This window comes from Podarcis erhardii, assembly GCF_964252035.2.
Source record: "Podarcis erhardii genome assembly, chromosome: 1".
NCBI classification, from domain to species: domain Eukaryota; kingdom Metazoa; phylum Chordata; class Lepidosauria; order Squamata; family Lacertidae; genus Podarcis; species Podarcis erhardii.
In genome coordinates, this window is record NC_138497.1 from 47,718,759 (window position 1) to 47,735,698 (window position 16,940).

Below are 16,940 nucleotides of genomic sequence, written 5' to 3' on the forward strand. Positions count from 1 at the left end.
GCCCCCTAGAACTAGCTCAGCAGAGGGGCCGCGAAGCGCTGGCGGAGGGCGGGGCTTCGTTTGCCAATGGCGGAGGCTGCAGCGCCCCGGACCGTCCGCCTGGGGGCGACCTTCTCGGGAAGGCTGTCGAAGCGCGACGAGGCCTTGCGTCGGGCGGCGCGAGCGTTTCAGCAACGGCTCGCTCTGCGCTCCCCCCCCCCCCGCTTAACTGGGGTCACGTGACAACCCCCCCAGGCAGATGAGATTATATACTGAAATGGAGAGGGGGGGGGGTGTCGTTCTTTATATTCTTCTTGCCGCGTTGCATGAGACGTATTACAGCGTGACTTTTAAAGTACAGTATTCGAGAACTGACCCTGTTTTTAGAGGGTGGCTGTGCTTGTCGGGTAAAGAAACAAGGAAAACCGCCCCCCCCCCATAATTTTTTTAGTTAGCTGTAACCCAGTACAGTGGTAAAGGTAAAGGGACCCCTGACCATTAGGTCCAGTCGTGACCGACTCTAGGGTTGCGGCACTCATCTCGCTTTATTGGCCGAGGGAGCCGGCGTACAGCTTCCGGGTCATGTGGTCAGCATGACTAAGCCGCTTTTGGCGAACCAGAGCAGCGCATGGAAACACCGTTTACCTTCCCGCCGGAGCGGTACCTGTTTATCTACTTTCACTTTGACGTGCTTTCGAACTGCTAGGTTGGCAGGAGCAGGGACCAGGCAACGGGAGCTCACCCCGTCGCGGGGATTCGAACTGCCGACCTTCTGATCGGCAAGTCCTAGGCTCTGTGGTTTAACCCACAGCGCCACCCACGTCCCGGCCAGTACAGTGGTACCCCAGGTTAAGTACTTAATTCGTTCCGGAGGTCCGTTCTTAACCTGAAACCGTTCTTAACCTGAAGCACCACTTTAGCTAATGGGGCCTCCTGCTGCCGCTGCACCGCCGGAGCACGATTTCTGTTCTCATCTTGAAGTAAAGTTCTTGACCCGAGGTACTGTTTTTAGGTTAGCGGAGTCTGTAACCTGAAGAATATGTAACCCAAGGTACCACTGTACTGGAAAGCAGGTGTGAGCGAAATACATGGAGCAGGCATATGTGGGATAGCTCAGTTGGTAGAGCAGGAGACTCGACTTAATCTCAAGGCTTGGGCAAAATGATTCCCGCATCGCTGGGGTTGGACTAGATGACCCTCGTGGTCCCTTCTGATTCTATGATTCTGCGATTCTACAGCTCATAGCTCTGACTACTGCATGAAAGAGCACCGCTGCTTTGGTGCCCTGCCCCAATTTGCCTGACATTGGAGAGACACAGCCGGATGTGAGGCAGCTGGTGACCATCTTAGTGCCCTGGAAGGCTGCTGATGTGTGGCACTCTTTCAACTTCTCCCCCCCTTCTTGTCTTTGTGCCTGGCGCTTCGGCAGATGCCTTGGCTGTTGTCTTTGTGCCCTGCTTGGAAGCTTCCCAGGAGCATCTCTTGGCTGCCATTAGACTCCGAATGCCGTTAGATTCAAAATGCCGTACCGGCTTAGATGATGGACCTTTCCAGATTCTTTTGTTACGACACGGAGAAGAAAGGAACTTCCACATGCCTTTGGGGTATCATTACTAGGTTGAAAGGGACTTCATCCAGTTGAAACCCGTGCCATTGCAGGGAGACTAAATGTAAGAAGAGCCCCACAGAATCAGGCCAAAAGCCCATTGTCAGGGTTTCTGGGAGAAGTGAGGAGATGGCAGAGGAGACGGAAAGCGAGTGGGAGGAGGGAGAGAGAGACGAGGAAGAAGATGACGGAATTCGAAGGGAATCTATGAGCCTAAGCAGTGAGTCAGAGGATTCCCAAAAGGGAGCTAGCATGATCAGGCGAAAAGCAGGAGAAGAGAGAAGCTGTGAAAAGTCAGGAAAGGAGGGGAGAAAGCCCAGTGAAGCACAGACGCTGTCAGAGGGGTCTCAGCCGGAACGGAGTAAAGGGGGTGGAGTTGTCAGCCTCTCGGAGGGAGGAGGAACAGGAGAAAACAGAGAGAGGGGGTTGGAGCAAGGTGTTCAGCCGGAAAGGGTAGAGAGTGGAACAGGGGGCAGTATAGAGGACGAAGGAAAGGTCAAAAGCAACGTACGCGCGCCAAGTTCAAACATAGAGGCGCGCGGAAGTGGGGAAAGCTCAGAGGAGGAGCCCGGCCCCAAAGCCAGAAGGAGGGGGCAGGAGGCGGCAGAGGATTCAGCCTCAGGCGAATCCCGGAAAGAGAGAACCCAGGGGGGCAGAAAGACCCTGCGGAAAAGAAAGGAGAGGAAGAGGTGGTCTAGAGCCAGGCTATTAAGTTGGTGTGGAGGAGGGGAGGAGTCAGAGGGGGACTTCGGCGGTCTAACGTGACAGACGTACAGCCACAATGCTGAACTGTGAAAGAAGCAATTATCTTCAATAAACTTTTCCTGTAAGTAAACTATAACGGAGTAAGGTCTCTCGTGAGCTGGGACCCACCTGGGTGGCTGTGACACCCATCTAATCTGGCACTCTGTTCTCACAGTGGCCAAGCAGATGCCTATGGGGAAGCCTGCATGCAGGACCTGAGCACAACATAAAAAAATTCCTTCCAGTAGCACCTTAAAGACCAACTAAGTTAGTTCTTGGTATGAGCTTTCGTGTGCATGCACACTTCTTCAGATACCTGAAGAAGTGGTATCTGAAGAAGTGTGCATGCACACAAAAGCTCATACCAAGAACTAACTTAGTTGGTCTTTAAGGTGCTACTGGAAGGAATTTTTTTATTTTGTTTTGACTATGGCAGACCAACACGGCTACCTATCTGTAACTGAGCACAACAGTACTCTTTCCTGCAATTTCCAGTTGGCTGCAACAAGTATTACCAAAGGGAGGACAGTTAAATTTAAAATTTGGCATTAGCAAAGCAAAAACATTTTTTCTATTATAATGGTAGCAAACATACTTTCTAAGTGCCAATCATGTCACTTCAATTCATAAATAAGCTGACTTTCAGACATTCTAGGAATTTTAGCTACCATTCTGTTTGCGGTTAACTGTGTAGCAATGCTCATTTTCCTGTAGAAGTTTCCTTCTGGAAAAATCTTTGTAGTGCTTCGTTTCAGTAATTTAATAGTTGAAATCAGGCCTACTTCACTTCCAAGTCACCAGGCTCAGTAGGATATCCTAACAGCCATGTATTGTGAGGCCTTGGTAAGGTTATTATGCTTAAAAAGCAAAGGCAGCACCTTTATGAGGACCAACCAAATTGTCAGAAAACAGCAAGCTTTTGAATTCTCCAGAAGTCTTAATCAGCCTAGATATTATACAAAACAAAGGGGTGAGAACAAGGGGAAAAGCACAACAAAAATTCAGGAGTTTGGCTGGATGACACCTGCATTTAGAATACAGTAAGCCTGCATTTACACAGTGGTTACGTTCCAGAGATCGTGCCTAATGCCAAAATTGCATATAGTCAAAAGCCATTGGGTTCAATGGTAGATGGGATTGCCAAAGTCATTTTTTCCAGGACCCTGCCCCCTTTCCGGCCTTTAAAATTACTATTTTTTGCCATGCGCGTAAAGCTGAATGTGCACAAGTTAAATGTGCATAAGTTGTGGGAAAAGTTGCTGAGTACCTGAAAAGCCATGATGAGTACCTGAAAAGCCATGATGCATAGATGATGGGCTGCACAACATTTAGTTTGCTGGCTTTTAAGATTCAGTTGTTTTGCTGACAAGTAGATTTTGCTTAAGGGGTTTGTTTTGGTTTGTTTGCATGATGGTTTTTGTGCCATTAGCTTCAGAATTCTGGTCAGTTTTCATTGTTCCAATGGTACATGCTTCTGCAGAAACTGAACAGACAGCAAATGTGACTTTGTACAGAATTTAGTGTTATGATTGAATTCCAGTCTTGGTTCCTATTAGATTCTTTCTCTTCAATATCTATTCACAAATCCTGCCTATGTCATTAACTGAATAGGATTATTTGTTTGTTAGTGTTAATATATGTGACAGGTCATTGAGATAAGTAGCACTAAAACCCGGGCTGTTAAAGGCACAAACACACACACAAAAACATAATAATTGATGTAAAAATACCATAGTACTATTCAGCCTAATACAATACAAAATAATACAATAAACTTGGTATAGGGAAGTCATAGCACACTGGGTAAAAGCATAGCTGTCAAGCGTCCCTTATTTGGAGGGACAGTCCCTTATCCCAGCGCCATGTCCCGCTGCTGTCCCTTATTGATAGATGTCCCTTAAATTTCCCGGGTTTCAAAGGAAGCAGCTTCTGTCCCTCCCTGCCAGCCAGGGAGGAGGGAGGCTCCAACTGTGTTGCTTGGCTGCCCGGCCTGCCCCCCTCCGGCCCCTCTCACCAGCCTCGTGGCCGCCAAACTGAGCATCTCTGCCTGGGGCCTCCCCTCTGCCCGTCGCCGCCGCTCCTGCTCCCACTAGGCCGTACTGCGGCTGTGCCGCCGAAGGACCCGGATGAGATGGGCAGCCTGGCATGGCCTATGAATTGCTGAGGTGCCTTGAGAGGAGAGCGAGGGCAACCATAGAGAAAGCAGTTCAGAGAGAGGAGGAAGAAGAGGAGGCGGAGACACAGGCAGGTGTTCCAAGGGCTACAAGGGAAGGACCGCAAGCGCTTCTCCCATAGATTTGTAGTGGTAGACTAGCATAGATGGTCTGATCTGCGGGTTTACTTCGGGCGCTATTTCCCCCCCCCCTTCCTCCCACCCCACCTGATGGAATTGAGAGCTGCAGATGGAGCACGAGAGAAAAGATACAGAACTGCAGCAGCATCTTCGTAGCTTGGACTTCGTTTTGCGTGAAAAGTGGTGGCTGCTTGTAGTTATTTAATTGCAGTGTTTCATCGGCTGGTGTCTTGAGCAGCAGGCTCTGGAAACGAAGGGTTAAAAACCGGCGCTGCTCTCCAAAATTATCTGGTCCCTTTTAACTTCGTATTTCAGCTGGTAGACTAAAATCCCTTATTTTGGCTGCTGGTCCCTTCTTTTCAAGGCTGCTGGTCCCTTATTTTCAAATCTGTAAGTTGACAGCTATGGGTAAAAGTTGTTTGAATCCCCACCCCAAAACCCCTGCTATTGTGTGTTTGTGTGTAACTTTTTTTTTAAAGGAAAGAATGAATTGTGGAAGGCTTTGTAGAATTCTCCCAGTTGTAGCTTTGTTAGATTGTTCCATACTTATTTCTCTACCCAGCAGGTAGACATAGTACAGGAAGAATGTAGAATTCTTAGTTTCTGGGGTCCCAAAGAAAGGCAAGTGACAGTGAATTTGATTTTGCTGAAAGTCTAGCAGACTTTGATATCAGACATGGGAACTGCATGCTTTCCCTACAGTTACCCTATTGCTATCTGCTAATAACATTGAAGACTTTTCAATTTAAGTAAAATCTAATGTATTCTGCCTTCAGAGACCCCAGCAAAGGTCTCTCTCCTGAGCCTTATGTGCATAGAACAACCTATACAAACATCATGAGAATAAAATTAGCAAGGCTATGATCAGCTACAACTTTTTTTGACAGGAATCTTGTCAGTTTCTTGTGTTCTTGCTTAGAAAAACCAGAGCACATGGGTGTGGAACCTCTGGCATGTGACCTATATGACACAAAGCATGGGATAAATAAAGTTGCAGCTGCAAAGGAAGAATTAGGAGCTTTGGTGTATGCTTCCAGTTGTCCCTTAAAAGTGTGTCTTACATTTGATGCTGTTTCAATTTGGTGCTGATTGTAAACTCTGCTGCTTTCCTGCCTGGTTTTTTTATGACATCTTGGCTTAGCTTGTAGGACAATAGCATGAGCAATGTGGATCTTTTATATATGCCCACCTCTGCTCTTTTTGTCATTTTTCACATCCTTAAAAAAACAACGTCCTAGAAAACGGCCATTGTGCAACTGGTGTGACTCATTTCTGAGTAGTGAGTCCACTTACCAAGTGGATAGTAGTGTTCTAGGGAAATCAAGCTTTACCATGTGTCAGTTGCCTTTTACTTTAAAAACCCCCAATAAAAACCAATATTGCTTCTGTTTTAATCTATTGTAACTCTTCCATATATTTCAGGATTAGGAAGGCTAGGACTGTGAATTAAATAACCAAATAAACTTTTAGAACAAAGAAGAAGTTGATTTATGGGGGATTAAAATAACTAACACAGGTAAATCTGCTGAATACAATGATTATTCTGGGGAATTCTCCAATCTGGCTTTCTTCACCTTTCAACTTGACAATATGTGTGATCATATCAGTGCCTAGCATAAGCCAGCAAGAACCTAAGAGAGTGATGTAAGATGGCATGGAACACTGTTTAACAGCTTATGCGCTGCAGGGTGTGAAGTCCCACAGCACCAGGATGGGAACATCTGTCCAGATGCTGGGATGAATTCTTGTGACCTTGTAGATATGTACTATATGTCCCACAAGAGGTTGTTCCGCATGCTTGGATTTTCACATCTCCTTGCCTCTTACTACTTCGTACTGTTTCCAAAGTGATTTCTAAGAGCCATGAGAGCTTTTTCTTTTCAGAAATTCTATTTGAAGTGTACCTAGCTCTCAAATACAGTAGATGGTGCTCCTGTTTCTAAAATATGGTGTTGATTTCACTTTTCTGATAATAGTTGCAGCTGCCAATGATTCATTCCCCATGTGACTCTTGCATACTGTACTGGGACAGCAAAGTTCTTTGTCACTGGTACAATAAAACTGCTATTATACTGTTTCCTGAACATGCAGAATTTCATATTTGGAACACTAACTCTATCTGAAAAGTGTCCCTTTAAAACCAACAGAAGATGTGTGTAAAAATCTTGATATTGTCTCTATGCAATCATATGTGGTTCATTTTTAGTTAGACAGGCAGCACGACTAGAATGTCTTTCATCCTGTTCTTGGAGGGTTCTCATGCACTGCTGGTGCTTTATTCTTTCCCATTGAAGTGAATGGAAGCCATTCACTTCTATAAGAAAATAAAGCTGCTGAGCTTAGGCGCATCTATAGGGCCGGCTGGCAAGTTTTGCCTAATCACAATCACAAGCTGGTGACTGCAGCTATTTTATATTATCCTCTAGAAATGATTGTCATGACTTCTATAGGACAAAATAAAATCAGCCATCACACTGGCTGACACTTCGCCCGTTGCTTAAATTAATTGTGTTTAGAAAAACAAATTTTCATCTCTGTATTTGCCATGACTGTCATCTGTTGTTTTTTGTTTGTCTTTTATCGTTAGTGATGGCTGATGCCATGGGCAATATATGCAGTGGGAGGTGTAATAGTACACATTCTGCTATTTAATGTTGGAAGAAGAAAGATGAAAGCCTGAAGTCAAGTGGTTTGTCTATGTATTGGAAACCGTGAAGAAATAACACTAGCCAGATACTATCCCAAGCTGCCCTCAGAAAATGCTCATGCAAAGGTGAACCCTAAGCCCTTAGGGGAGAGCATCCCATACCTGTGAGCCAGCTGCTTAAGGAAAACTGTCTCTACATGCCTTTGCCATTCAAACATGGTACACCACAGATAGTGGTATGCCATTAATTTTAATGGACCACAGAAAAGGAGGCCCATTCGCAGTAAGTCTGTTGCTCAACCATTCTCAGAAATTGAGCATTGCTCCATCCCATCCTCATGTTTAGGGAGCATGAGTACTTTGAAGGTGATGCTGTCATTTAGAGGAACTCTTAGCTGCTTTTTCTGTCATCTCATTCTGTTCCTCAGTCTGTTCCTCAGTTTTGACCTTTGCCCCTCCCACTCCTTTTTCTCCTTTCAGAATTTGGCTGTTTTGCCACAGCTTCTTATTTTACCCTGTAGTCCAGGTGTGGGGAACTTTTGCCTTCCAGATGTTGCTGAACTACAGCTCCCATCAGCTCCAGCAAGCATGCCCATTGGCCAGGGGTGATGGGAGTTGTAGTTCAGCAACTCTGCTGCAGTCCATTTAACTGGCCAGGAAAAGTCACTGCCCAACTAATGAAAGAGCAGCAGCGTTTAACTGCAGAGTTGGGGGCTCCAAATCTTTATCCTTTGTTTCTGCCCTGTATTTCTTACATCATGGAACACTGGGTGATAAAAGGGAATATTAATTCCTTGTGTTGGGGTGTGTGGTGTTTCGCTTCCCTGTTGTGTGGAAGCTACTGAAGAAATAATACTAGTCTTTAGGTATCTACAGATTCTTCTTTTTAAAAAAAGCAATGACAGGCTGGTTGCATATGGAGCTGAAATGAAGATGGGAGAGAATTCTTCACTTCTTAAAATGCAACGTGTCTTGTTTTAAAGGAAGAAAGGGACAGCCCTGTTTTTAACAGGAAAGCTGTTCTTGACCCACCAAAACTGTTCTTCAAGCAGCTGTGTTAATTCCCTTGTTATCTGACCTGGCCAAGCACTGTGTGTAATGCAAAATGACAACAGTCTGGTTGAAGGAGCCATTTTTGCTCATGCTTGCACTGAGGAACATATGGGCTGCCTTCTTTTTAGAGGGTTTTTTGTGTTCTTTGCAAAATATCTTTTCTGTACTTCATCACATTAATTTGCCTAAGGGAGCTTCTTTTTTTACTGAACAGGGTAGGGGGACTGTGGCCCCTGGATGTTGTTAGACTACAAGTCCCATCAGCTCATCAGTTAGGGATGACAGAAGTTGCAATCACATCACATGGAAGGGGGAACAAGTTTGTTTTCTCTTGTTCTGACTTCAAGTTAAAAGAAAGGACACTCCCGACTAAACATCAGGAATAACTTAATGATGATAAGATCTGTTGGACAGTGGAACGGACTCCTCAGGAGGTTGTGGACTCTCCTTCATTGGAGGTTTTTGAGCAGAGGTTGGATGGCCATCTGTCATAGATGCTTTAGCTGAAATTCCTGCATTTTGGGGGTTTTGGACTAGATGACCCTTGGGTCCTTTCCAACTCTACGATTATATGATTCTGTGAACTTTTGGAGGGACACACGTTCCCCCTCCCTATCCAGAAACTCTCTTGTGTGGCTCAGAGGAGCAGGTTATTTGCTCAACAGGGAGTCCTTTGTGATTAAATGTGCAGCTTTTGTTTTTACCTCTCCATTCAAGATGGAAGGTAGTATGAAGCTAGCATTTCCCACTCATCCATAAAAATTGCTTTAGGATAAGCATCTTATGACCAGAGTGATCCTCTCTTGGAATCAAGGACAAAACCAGCTTGTTTCCAACCAAATGGAAGAGCCAAAGGCCTGGCAAGTGGTACTTCATGCTTGTCACTCTCAGAATTGCTCATAACACTCATAAACTAGATTAGGCGAACCAAATAAGGCTGATGTCAGTCTACATCTTTTTTTATTTAACCTAGATGGTTTTCCAGCCTACTGATTACATCTTTATTTTATTGGGAGAAATGTCTTCTGCAAGTAGCAAGGTTTGAGATGTGGCACAAAACAGCAAAAAATCATTAGCGCCACCAACCATTCTATGTATGTTAGTTTGCTGATGGCATATATAAGTGGGATGTGCAAAAAGTACTGCAGCCTGGCACGTTCCTGTTCACTGTTCTAGTCAGTTGGACACGCCCCTTTTCAACTATTCTTCTAGTTGGTTATCAGATTTTTTTTGCTTTCAACCAGCCAATGTTCTATGGCCATTGAATTCTCATTGGACTGGGTTTTTTTTGGGGGGGGGGGTATCTCCCCCTCAGTTGTACTCATACAGACCTTGGAGTACTGCCCTTCTATGTATTGGTGGTGCCATCGTTTGGCTACATTTGTGTAAGAACACAAAAGACTACAGTTGGAAGTTGAGAGAATGATAATACATGAAGCTGGCTATTCAGAGCAAGTCCAAAAGACCTGATGGCCACAGGCCTGGTTTGCATGTCATTTTAAAATAATTGTTTAAAATCAGGCATTCGCAAACTCGGCCCTCCAGCTGTATTGGGACTACAACTCCCATCATCCCTAGCTAACAGGACCAGTGGTCAGGGGTGATGGGAATTGTAGTCCCAAAGCAGCTGGAGGGCCGAATTTGGGAATGGCTGTTTAAAATAAACTCTGGTTTAGGGGTGTATGAAATGTGAGCGTACCCACATGTTTGCAAAACATTTGTATGTGTTTTGAGGGACTTGTCTAGTCATACATAGCAATATTGGTTTGTTTGTGAGTGTGCTTCTGTACTCATTTCCCAGGTGACTCTTGCATACTGTACTGAGACTGATAGTAGGGGGACTTTCTGGGATCAGTGTTGCTTGAGATGAAAGATGAAGGGATAGGGCAGGTCTGTAGAGATCTATGCTGTGAAAAGGTTCAGAAAAGGGCAACCAAAATGATCAAGTGAGTAAAGCAACTCCCCTGTGAAGAAAGGTTGCTCTAAACTTACTAGTTTAGAGAAAAGTTGAGATGAGGCATGAAGAAAGTGGAGACAGAAATGTTTTTCTTCCTCCTCCATAACATCCGATGAAGCTGAATGTTGGAAGATTCAGGGCAGATAAAGGAAAGTGCTTCTTCATGGAGTAAATTGCTGCCACAAGGTACTAAGGCAGTGGCCACTCACACGACTTGAAAGGGGATGTGATATATTAATGGAGAAGTAGTGTGGTGATGATTATACGGAACCTCAAGAGTTCAGAGGCAATGTGCCTGAGAACCACTTGCTGATGAGCAAGGAGGGCCCTTGTTTTTAAAATTATGGTTGGCCCAGAGAAACTGAGTAAAGAAAAGTTCTCTCTAATAACAATGAAGCTGAATGTTGAAAGATCCAGGACATATAAAAGAAAGTATTTTTTTTCAAGCAGTGCATAGTTAAACTATGGAACTTGCTTCCACCTGAGGCAGTGGTGGCCACCAACTTGGATAGTTTTAAAAGAAGATTAGACGAATTCAGGGATGAGAAGTGGCTACCAACTACTATGGCTGTGTTTTGCTTCCACTTTTGGAGGCAGTATGCTGGGAATCGCAGGGGGGCAGAGTGTTGTCGCGCTCTGGTCTGTGTTGCAGGCTTCCCACAGGCATCTGGTTGACTACTGTGAGAACAGGATGATGACCTAGATAGGCCATCTTATGTTCCTGTGTGAGACAATGAAGATAATTGTCTTGACAAAGTTGTAGGTATGAATATGACATCTAAGGAACGATACTACATTTGTCACAGTATGATTCATACAGCAAGCTAGGCATCCAGGCGACTAGACTGCTGAGAATCCAGAGGCTGCTGAGAAACCCAAACTTGGCTGTGCTTAATTTAAGTTGAAAAGTAACAGGATAAGTGGTTGGTGATATTTCTAAAGTCTCATCTATGTGTTCAAAGCTTGCAATTGCAGAGCAAGGTCTCCTGGACAAAAACATTTTGATGACACATAGCTTCCTGGAGAATGGGACAGCACAGTTACAAATGTTTAGGTACACCTGAGCTGTTTGGGAGAGCTGCCTCTAGCAAAACCCATATTATTCTGAAAGATAAAAGATTGGGGACTCTTTAGGGTGTCTAGGGCTGAGCCATATTGGTAGCCAGCATTTGGTTTTTTGGGTTTTGCTTTTTGTGCCCCTGCTGTACTTGAATAAATGAAGAACTGTAGTTTTCAGAGCTGTCACATTGGGACCTTTCAGCAGCTCTAAAATGCACACACAGCAGTTTTTCTTTAAAAAAGGAAACCCCCCCTCCCAAATCTCTTTAATTCCCATCACTGTGAAGTAAAAAGAGAATATTTCATTTGACTGTTCCAGTTCTGCAGCTGCACAATGCATAGCTGGAGGCTTCAACAACAACAGTCTTAAAGAAGAGGCTGGAAAATTATCACATTCCCTCTTCAAGTAAAATATTTCATAACATTTCCCCGGCTTTCTTTTCACCAGTGCATGATCTGTGTTGCCAGCAGTGAATATTGTGATGTGATTAATTTAGGGATTTATGACAAAGGGAATGTAATTTTGTAATCTGGCTTTCAAAATCAGTGCTACAACAACAGAATGAGTTTCTCTAGCAACAGAGGTGATCTAACACTGCAATTTGCTAGGCAGTGCTGGAGAAATTGCTGCTTGTTGTTTTGCTAACCTAAGGGTTGGCTGCTTTAGATTTTACTGAATAATTTGGTGAGTCTGGAATCCGTAGTAGAACACAGGGTTTGAGGAGGCCTGACTTATTCAGTCTTTATTTATGTCTGTCTTGTGTTGATGAGCGTTAATATCCTCTGTGTACAGTGCTCTGTCTGTATTTGTTTACTTAACATGCTTTTCAGTAAAATAACAGAAATTAGTTTTTCACAATGCTATTGAACAGAAATCAATGTCAATTTCTTCATGAAACAGTTACTGAGGTTGCTGAGCATATGTGACAGATGGCGCTTCTGTGTCGCCTCCCATGTTTCATTCTACCTTTCATTCTGTGCATATATAATTTCATTAAAAATGTTGTTTTTGATGTGTGTCTTGGTGTGAACTCACTGAAACACCAACAAAATCCTTCTTTGAATATTGAATCAAGTGATAGTTCTGAAAGCTGTGCTGTTGGCTTGTTTCCAGGTTAGTTTGTAAAGCACGGTCTAAGTGAGGCGTATTGGTGTTCTGTGTTGTTAAAGGTGACCTTCAGATGTAAAATGCAAAAACCTATTAACGTAGCCATGTTTTCCTGGCTTTACAGTAGCCAGAGTCAAAGTGAGACAATTCTGCATGTAAGTTCAAAACCTAATTCTCCTGGTTTTCTTGTGCACCACACAGACCTCATATTATTAGCAGACCCCTCATGTTGTTAATCTCAAATGTGAAAAACCTCTGACCCAACACATAAATGCTTACAGTAGAGGATGCTAACTGTTAACTGTTACAGTAATAATGCTACAAGCATGGTACTGTATACCCCTGGACGAAAGGAAAATACATGGTGTGTGAAGACGATCTATAAATTCTCTGCCTTTTGGAAGGGCAAGATTATGGGTCTTTAAAAAAAAAATCGATACACTATGCCTTTCCATCAGTTGATGCCCAAGGCAGCTTATATAAAATCATAAAAAATAAATTATAGCAATAACCCCCCCCCCAATAAAACAGCAGGCACTACAAAAGCTAAATACACAATAGTAGCATCTGTCTTAGTTTCTACACATCTTTGTAGACAGTTGCAGACATCCATCAGACACAAGCTCCAGTGACCTCTCTGGACCTTTAAACACACCTGAGTTTTAAAAATCTATGTACACACTATTTCAATTAGTCTTCAATCCGAAGCCCACTTGCCTGGAAGTCAGCCCCATTGAACTCAATAGTACCGGTACTTAGTTTTCAATAGACATGTATAGGATTTCACCCTTAGCTTTTTTCTGGTATGTGAAATATTGGTCAATTTCTTTATGGGGGAAAATCAGGTTATGATATACAGTGGTGCCTCGCAAGACGAAATTAATCCGTTCCGTGAGGCTCTTTGTATAGCGGTTTTTTCGTCTTGTGAAGCAAGCCCATTGACAGCTTAGCGGATTAGCGCTATTAGCTTTTTAGCGGCTTTTAGCGGATCAGCTGATAAGCGGCTTATCAGCGGATCAGCTGATAAGCGGTTTAGCGGTTTAGCGGTTTAGCGGCTTAGGAAAAGGGGGGGGGAAGGGGGGAAAACCCGCAGGAACTCACAAGACATTTCGTCTTGTGAAGCAAGCTCATAGGGAAATTCGTTTTGCGAAGTGCCTCCAAAACGGAAAACCCTTTCGTCTAGCGGGTTTTCCGTCTTGCGAGGCGTTCGTCTTGCGGGGCACCACTGTATTCAATATCTATATGCTAATGAAATGTAACAGAAACATGGACACTATTGTATACACTTTGCAAGCTTGAAGAGAGGCAAACAACATCTTAATGGATCTAGCACAGCTAAGTGTTGCTTTATAATTAGTTTCACTATTGAGAAGCCAGGCCCTCCTGGTACAGCTGTTTCAGTCCTGCACAGCTATTATTCATATGGGCATGTTGCTGTGGGTTTGTGGGTTTGTTGGAATGTATATACTCAGTAAATCAATGGAGAGCAAAACTGCATTCAGTTAACCTTTTTTATGTCAGCCCCTGTACAAATGATTACTGCGGTAATAACCATTAAAGAAGAAATTATGAGCATGTGTGTTCATTTAAAGCAGTTTTAAATTTTTAAAGGAAGACAAACACACTGCATTAAACCCCATACTTGTTCCTAGGCTTTTGTTGAATGTCTGTAAGTTACCCCTTTTAATTTCCTCTTACCACTGTTTCTGATTGTTTCTGGGTCTAATCCCAGGCAGTTGGAAATCCTGTTGTAAATAAGGATGCTACAATGCTATGTAGGTAACGAATGTCACAAAGTCCAGTCAGCTTGAAGGCAATGCTTCTTCACCCTGAATAGCTTTTTGCCCTTGTTTGCAGCTCCTCCCAGTAAATCAGGTGTGGGAAACTTGTGGTCCTCCAGATGTTGCTGGTCTACAAATTTGATCCTCCCTGATCTTTGGCCAGCCTGGCACAGCTGATGGGAGTTAGGGTCCAGCAATATCTGGAGGTCCTCAGATCCCTCATCCCTGCAACACACACACTGAGAGGTGGGATGCTTTACAAAGTGGGTGAAATTATACCTGAAGGAGTGTCTCCACCCCCATCGTTCTGCCCGGACACTGAGGTCCAGCTCCGAGGGCCTTCTGGTGGTTCCCTCACTGTGAGATGTGAGGTTACAGGAAACCAGGCAGAGGGCCTTCTTGGTGGTGGCACCCACCCTGTGGAACGCCCTGCCTTCAGATGTCAAGGAAATATAGTGGTACCTCTGGATGCGAACGGGATCTGTTCCGGAGCCCTGTTCGCATCCTGAAGTGAACGTAACACGCGACTGTGCGTCTGTGTGTGTGTCACATTTCACCGCTTCCGCACATGCATGTGACATCATTTTGAGTGTCTGCGCATGCACAAGCGGCGACACCCAGAAGTAAGGCGAAAACACTTAACTTGAAGCGTATTCCTCCCGAGGTATGACTGTAAACAACTATCTGACTTTTAGAAGACATCTGAAGGCAGCCCTGTTTAGGGAAGTTTTTAATATTTGATGTTTTATTCTGTTTTTAATCTGTTGGGAGCCGCCCAGAGTGGCTGGGGAAACCCAGCTGGATGGGTGGGGTATAAATAATAAATTATTATCGTTATTATTATTTTGCAAAAAGTGTCTGTGGTGTTTATCATTGTCACTGACTTGCGCAGATTTGTATGTTAAGAGATATACAGTAGAATGTTATTTAGAGAGATAGTTGTAAGATATAAAGTAAGGTGTGAATGAGATATTGGCACATGTCTTACGCTGACTGGCTAAGAGTGGAGTGTCACTTTTAGAACAGTTGCGTGTGAGGAAAAGAGGTAGTTGGGTTTTGGAGGAAGAAGAAGGTTGGCTGGTGTGGCACTGAGGAGTAGGGGAAAGTATAAGATAGGATTAGAACTTGCATTAGGAATAGAATTCTAGGCACATGTTACGTCATACAAAGTATCCAAGCACTGTTACTGAAAACAAACAATAAGAACTTGTTATATTCAGCTGTTACTATAATAATAAATATTTTTAATTCAATCTACCATATTTTTCGCCCTATGGGACGCACATTTTCCCTTCCAAAAATGAAGGGGAAATGTGTGTGTGTCCTATGGGGCGAATGCAGGCTTTCGCTGAAGCCTGGGGAGCGAGAGGGGTCGGTGCGCACCAACCCCTCTTGCTCTCCAGGCTTCGCGCACCTCTCCGCAAGCAGCTGGGAGCCCAGCGCTGGGCTCCCGCTGCTTGCGGAGAGTTGCCTGCATACTGAAGGCTGCCCGTGCTGAGCTCTGCGCGTCCAGGCTTCGCGGACCTCTCCGCAAGCAGCGGGAACCCAGCGCTGGGCTCCCACTGCTTGCGGAGAGTTGCCTGCATACTGAAGGCTGCCCGTGCTGAGCTCTGCGCGTCCAGGCTTCGCGGACCTCTCCGCAAGCAGCGGGAACCCAGCGCTGGGCTCCCACGGCTTGCAGAGAGCTGCCTGTTTGGGGGCTGGGGTTGGGGGAAGCTCGGGCTTCCCCCGCCCCAGCCCCGCGTCTGGGGGGGAAAATAATTTTTTTCCCCTTTATTTCCCCCCCAAAAAACTAGGTGCGCGTTATGGGACGGTGCATCCTATAGGGCGAAAAATACTTTACATCTCCTGTTAGGTCAACATATTGAGGCTGTGACAAAATCAGTCAAAGATATAAGTGTCTATATGGTGGCAGTAGAACACCAGTAGTTAGAGAAGATTGCTTCAGATATTTGGAGCGCAGAGCTAGAACTCTATAAGGCAGGGGTCAGCAACCTTTTTCAGCCGTGGGCCAGTCCACTGTCCCTCAGACCATGTGGGGGGCCATACTATATTTTTTGGGGGGAAATGAACGAATGCCTATGCCCCACAAATAACTCAGAGATGCTTTTTAAATAAAAGCACACATTCTACTCATGTAAAAACACCAGTCGGGCCCCACAAATAACCCAGAGATGCATTTTAAATAAAAGGACACATTCTACTCATGTAAAAATACGCTGATTCCTGGACCGTCCGCGGGCCGGATCTAGAAGGCGATTGGGCCACATCTGGCCCATGGGCCTTAGGTTGCCTACCCCTGCTATAAGGCAAATAGGAACTCAGGAGAGCCTTTGCCAATCAAAAGGGATTGGGGATTTGAACTGAAGTATTCTCTGGCTCCTAAATACAAGGCTTGTGTGGGGAGGGCATGGCCGTATCATCCTTCCAATTTCAACTTGGATGATTTGAATTCCTGTCATACACTGAGACTTCTATTCATCCTCTTTTTGTAGTAAAGGCTATACCACCCAGGCTTGGATTTGAAAAGCAAGTAGTGGTTTGCTGGTGAATTTTGGGGGAAATTGCCTGAGTGTTTGGAGTTCCGCACGCTTGTTGTATATTAAAAGAGAAAGCTGCAGTATCTCCGAACAATTTTACACGTCACTCGGGAAGACAGGCTAACTAATGTCAGTGTATTGGAAAAAGCAAAGATCACCAGTGTTGAAGCAAT

General features: G+C 44.6%; 1 protein-coding gene across 5 annotated transcripts in view; it reads left to right on the forward strand.

Annotated features, from left to right (window-relative positions):
• Positions 1–16,940, forward strand: part of COX16 (cytochrome c oxidase assembly factor COX16) — a 51,298-nt gene that overhangs the window by 480 nt on the left and 33,878 nt on the right. Inside the window, exon 1 of one of the 5 annotated variants that reach the window (XM_081882028.1) lies at positions 40–213. The exons of 3 other annotated variants lie outside the window; for them this stretch is intronic. In XM_081882028.1, coding sequence (XP_081738154.1) covers positions 67–213 — 147 coding nt within the window. In that variant the 5' untranslated portion in view covers positions 40–66. Of the gene's footprint in view, positions 1–39; positions 214–16,940 lie in introns of those variants that run through there. One more of the 5 variants, XM_081882029.1, reaches the window with a different exon arrangement.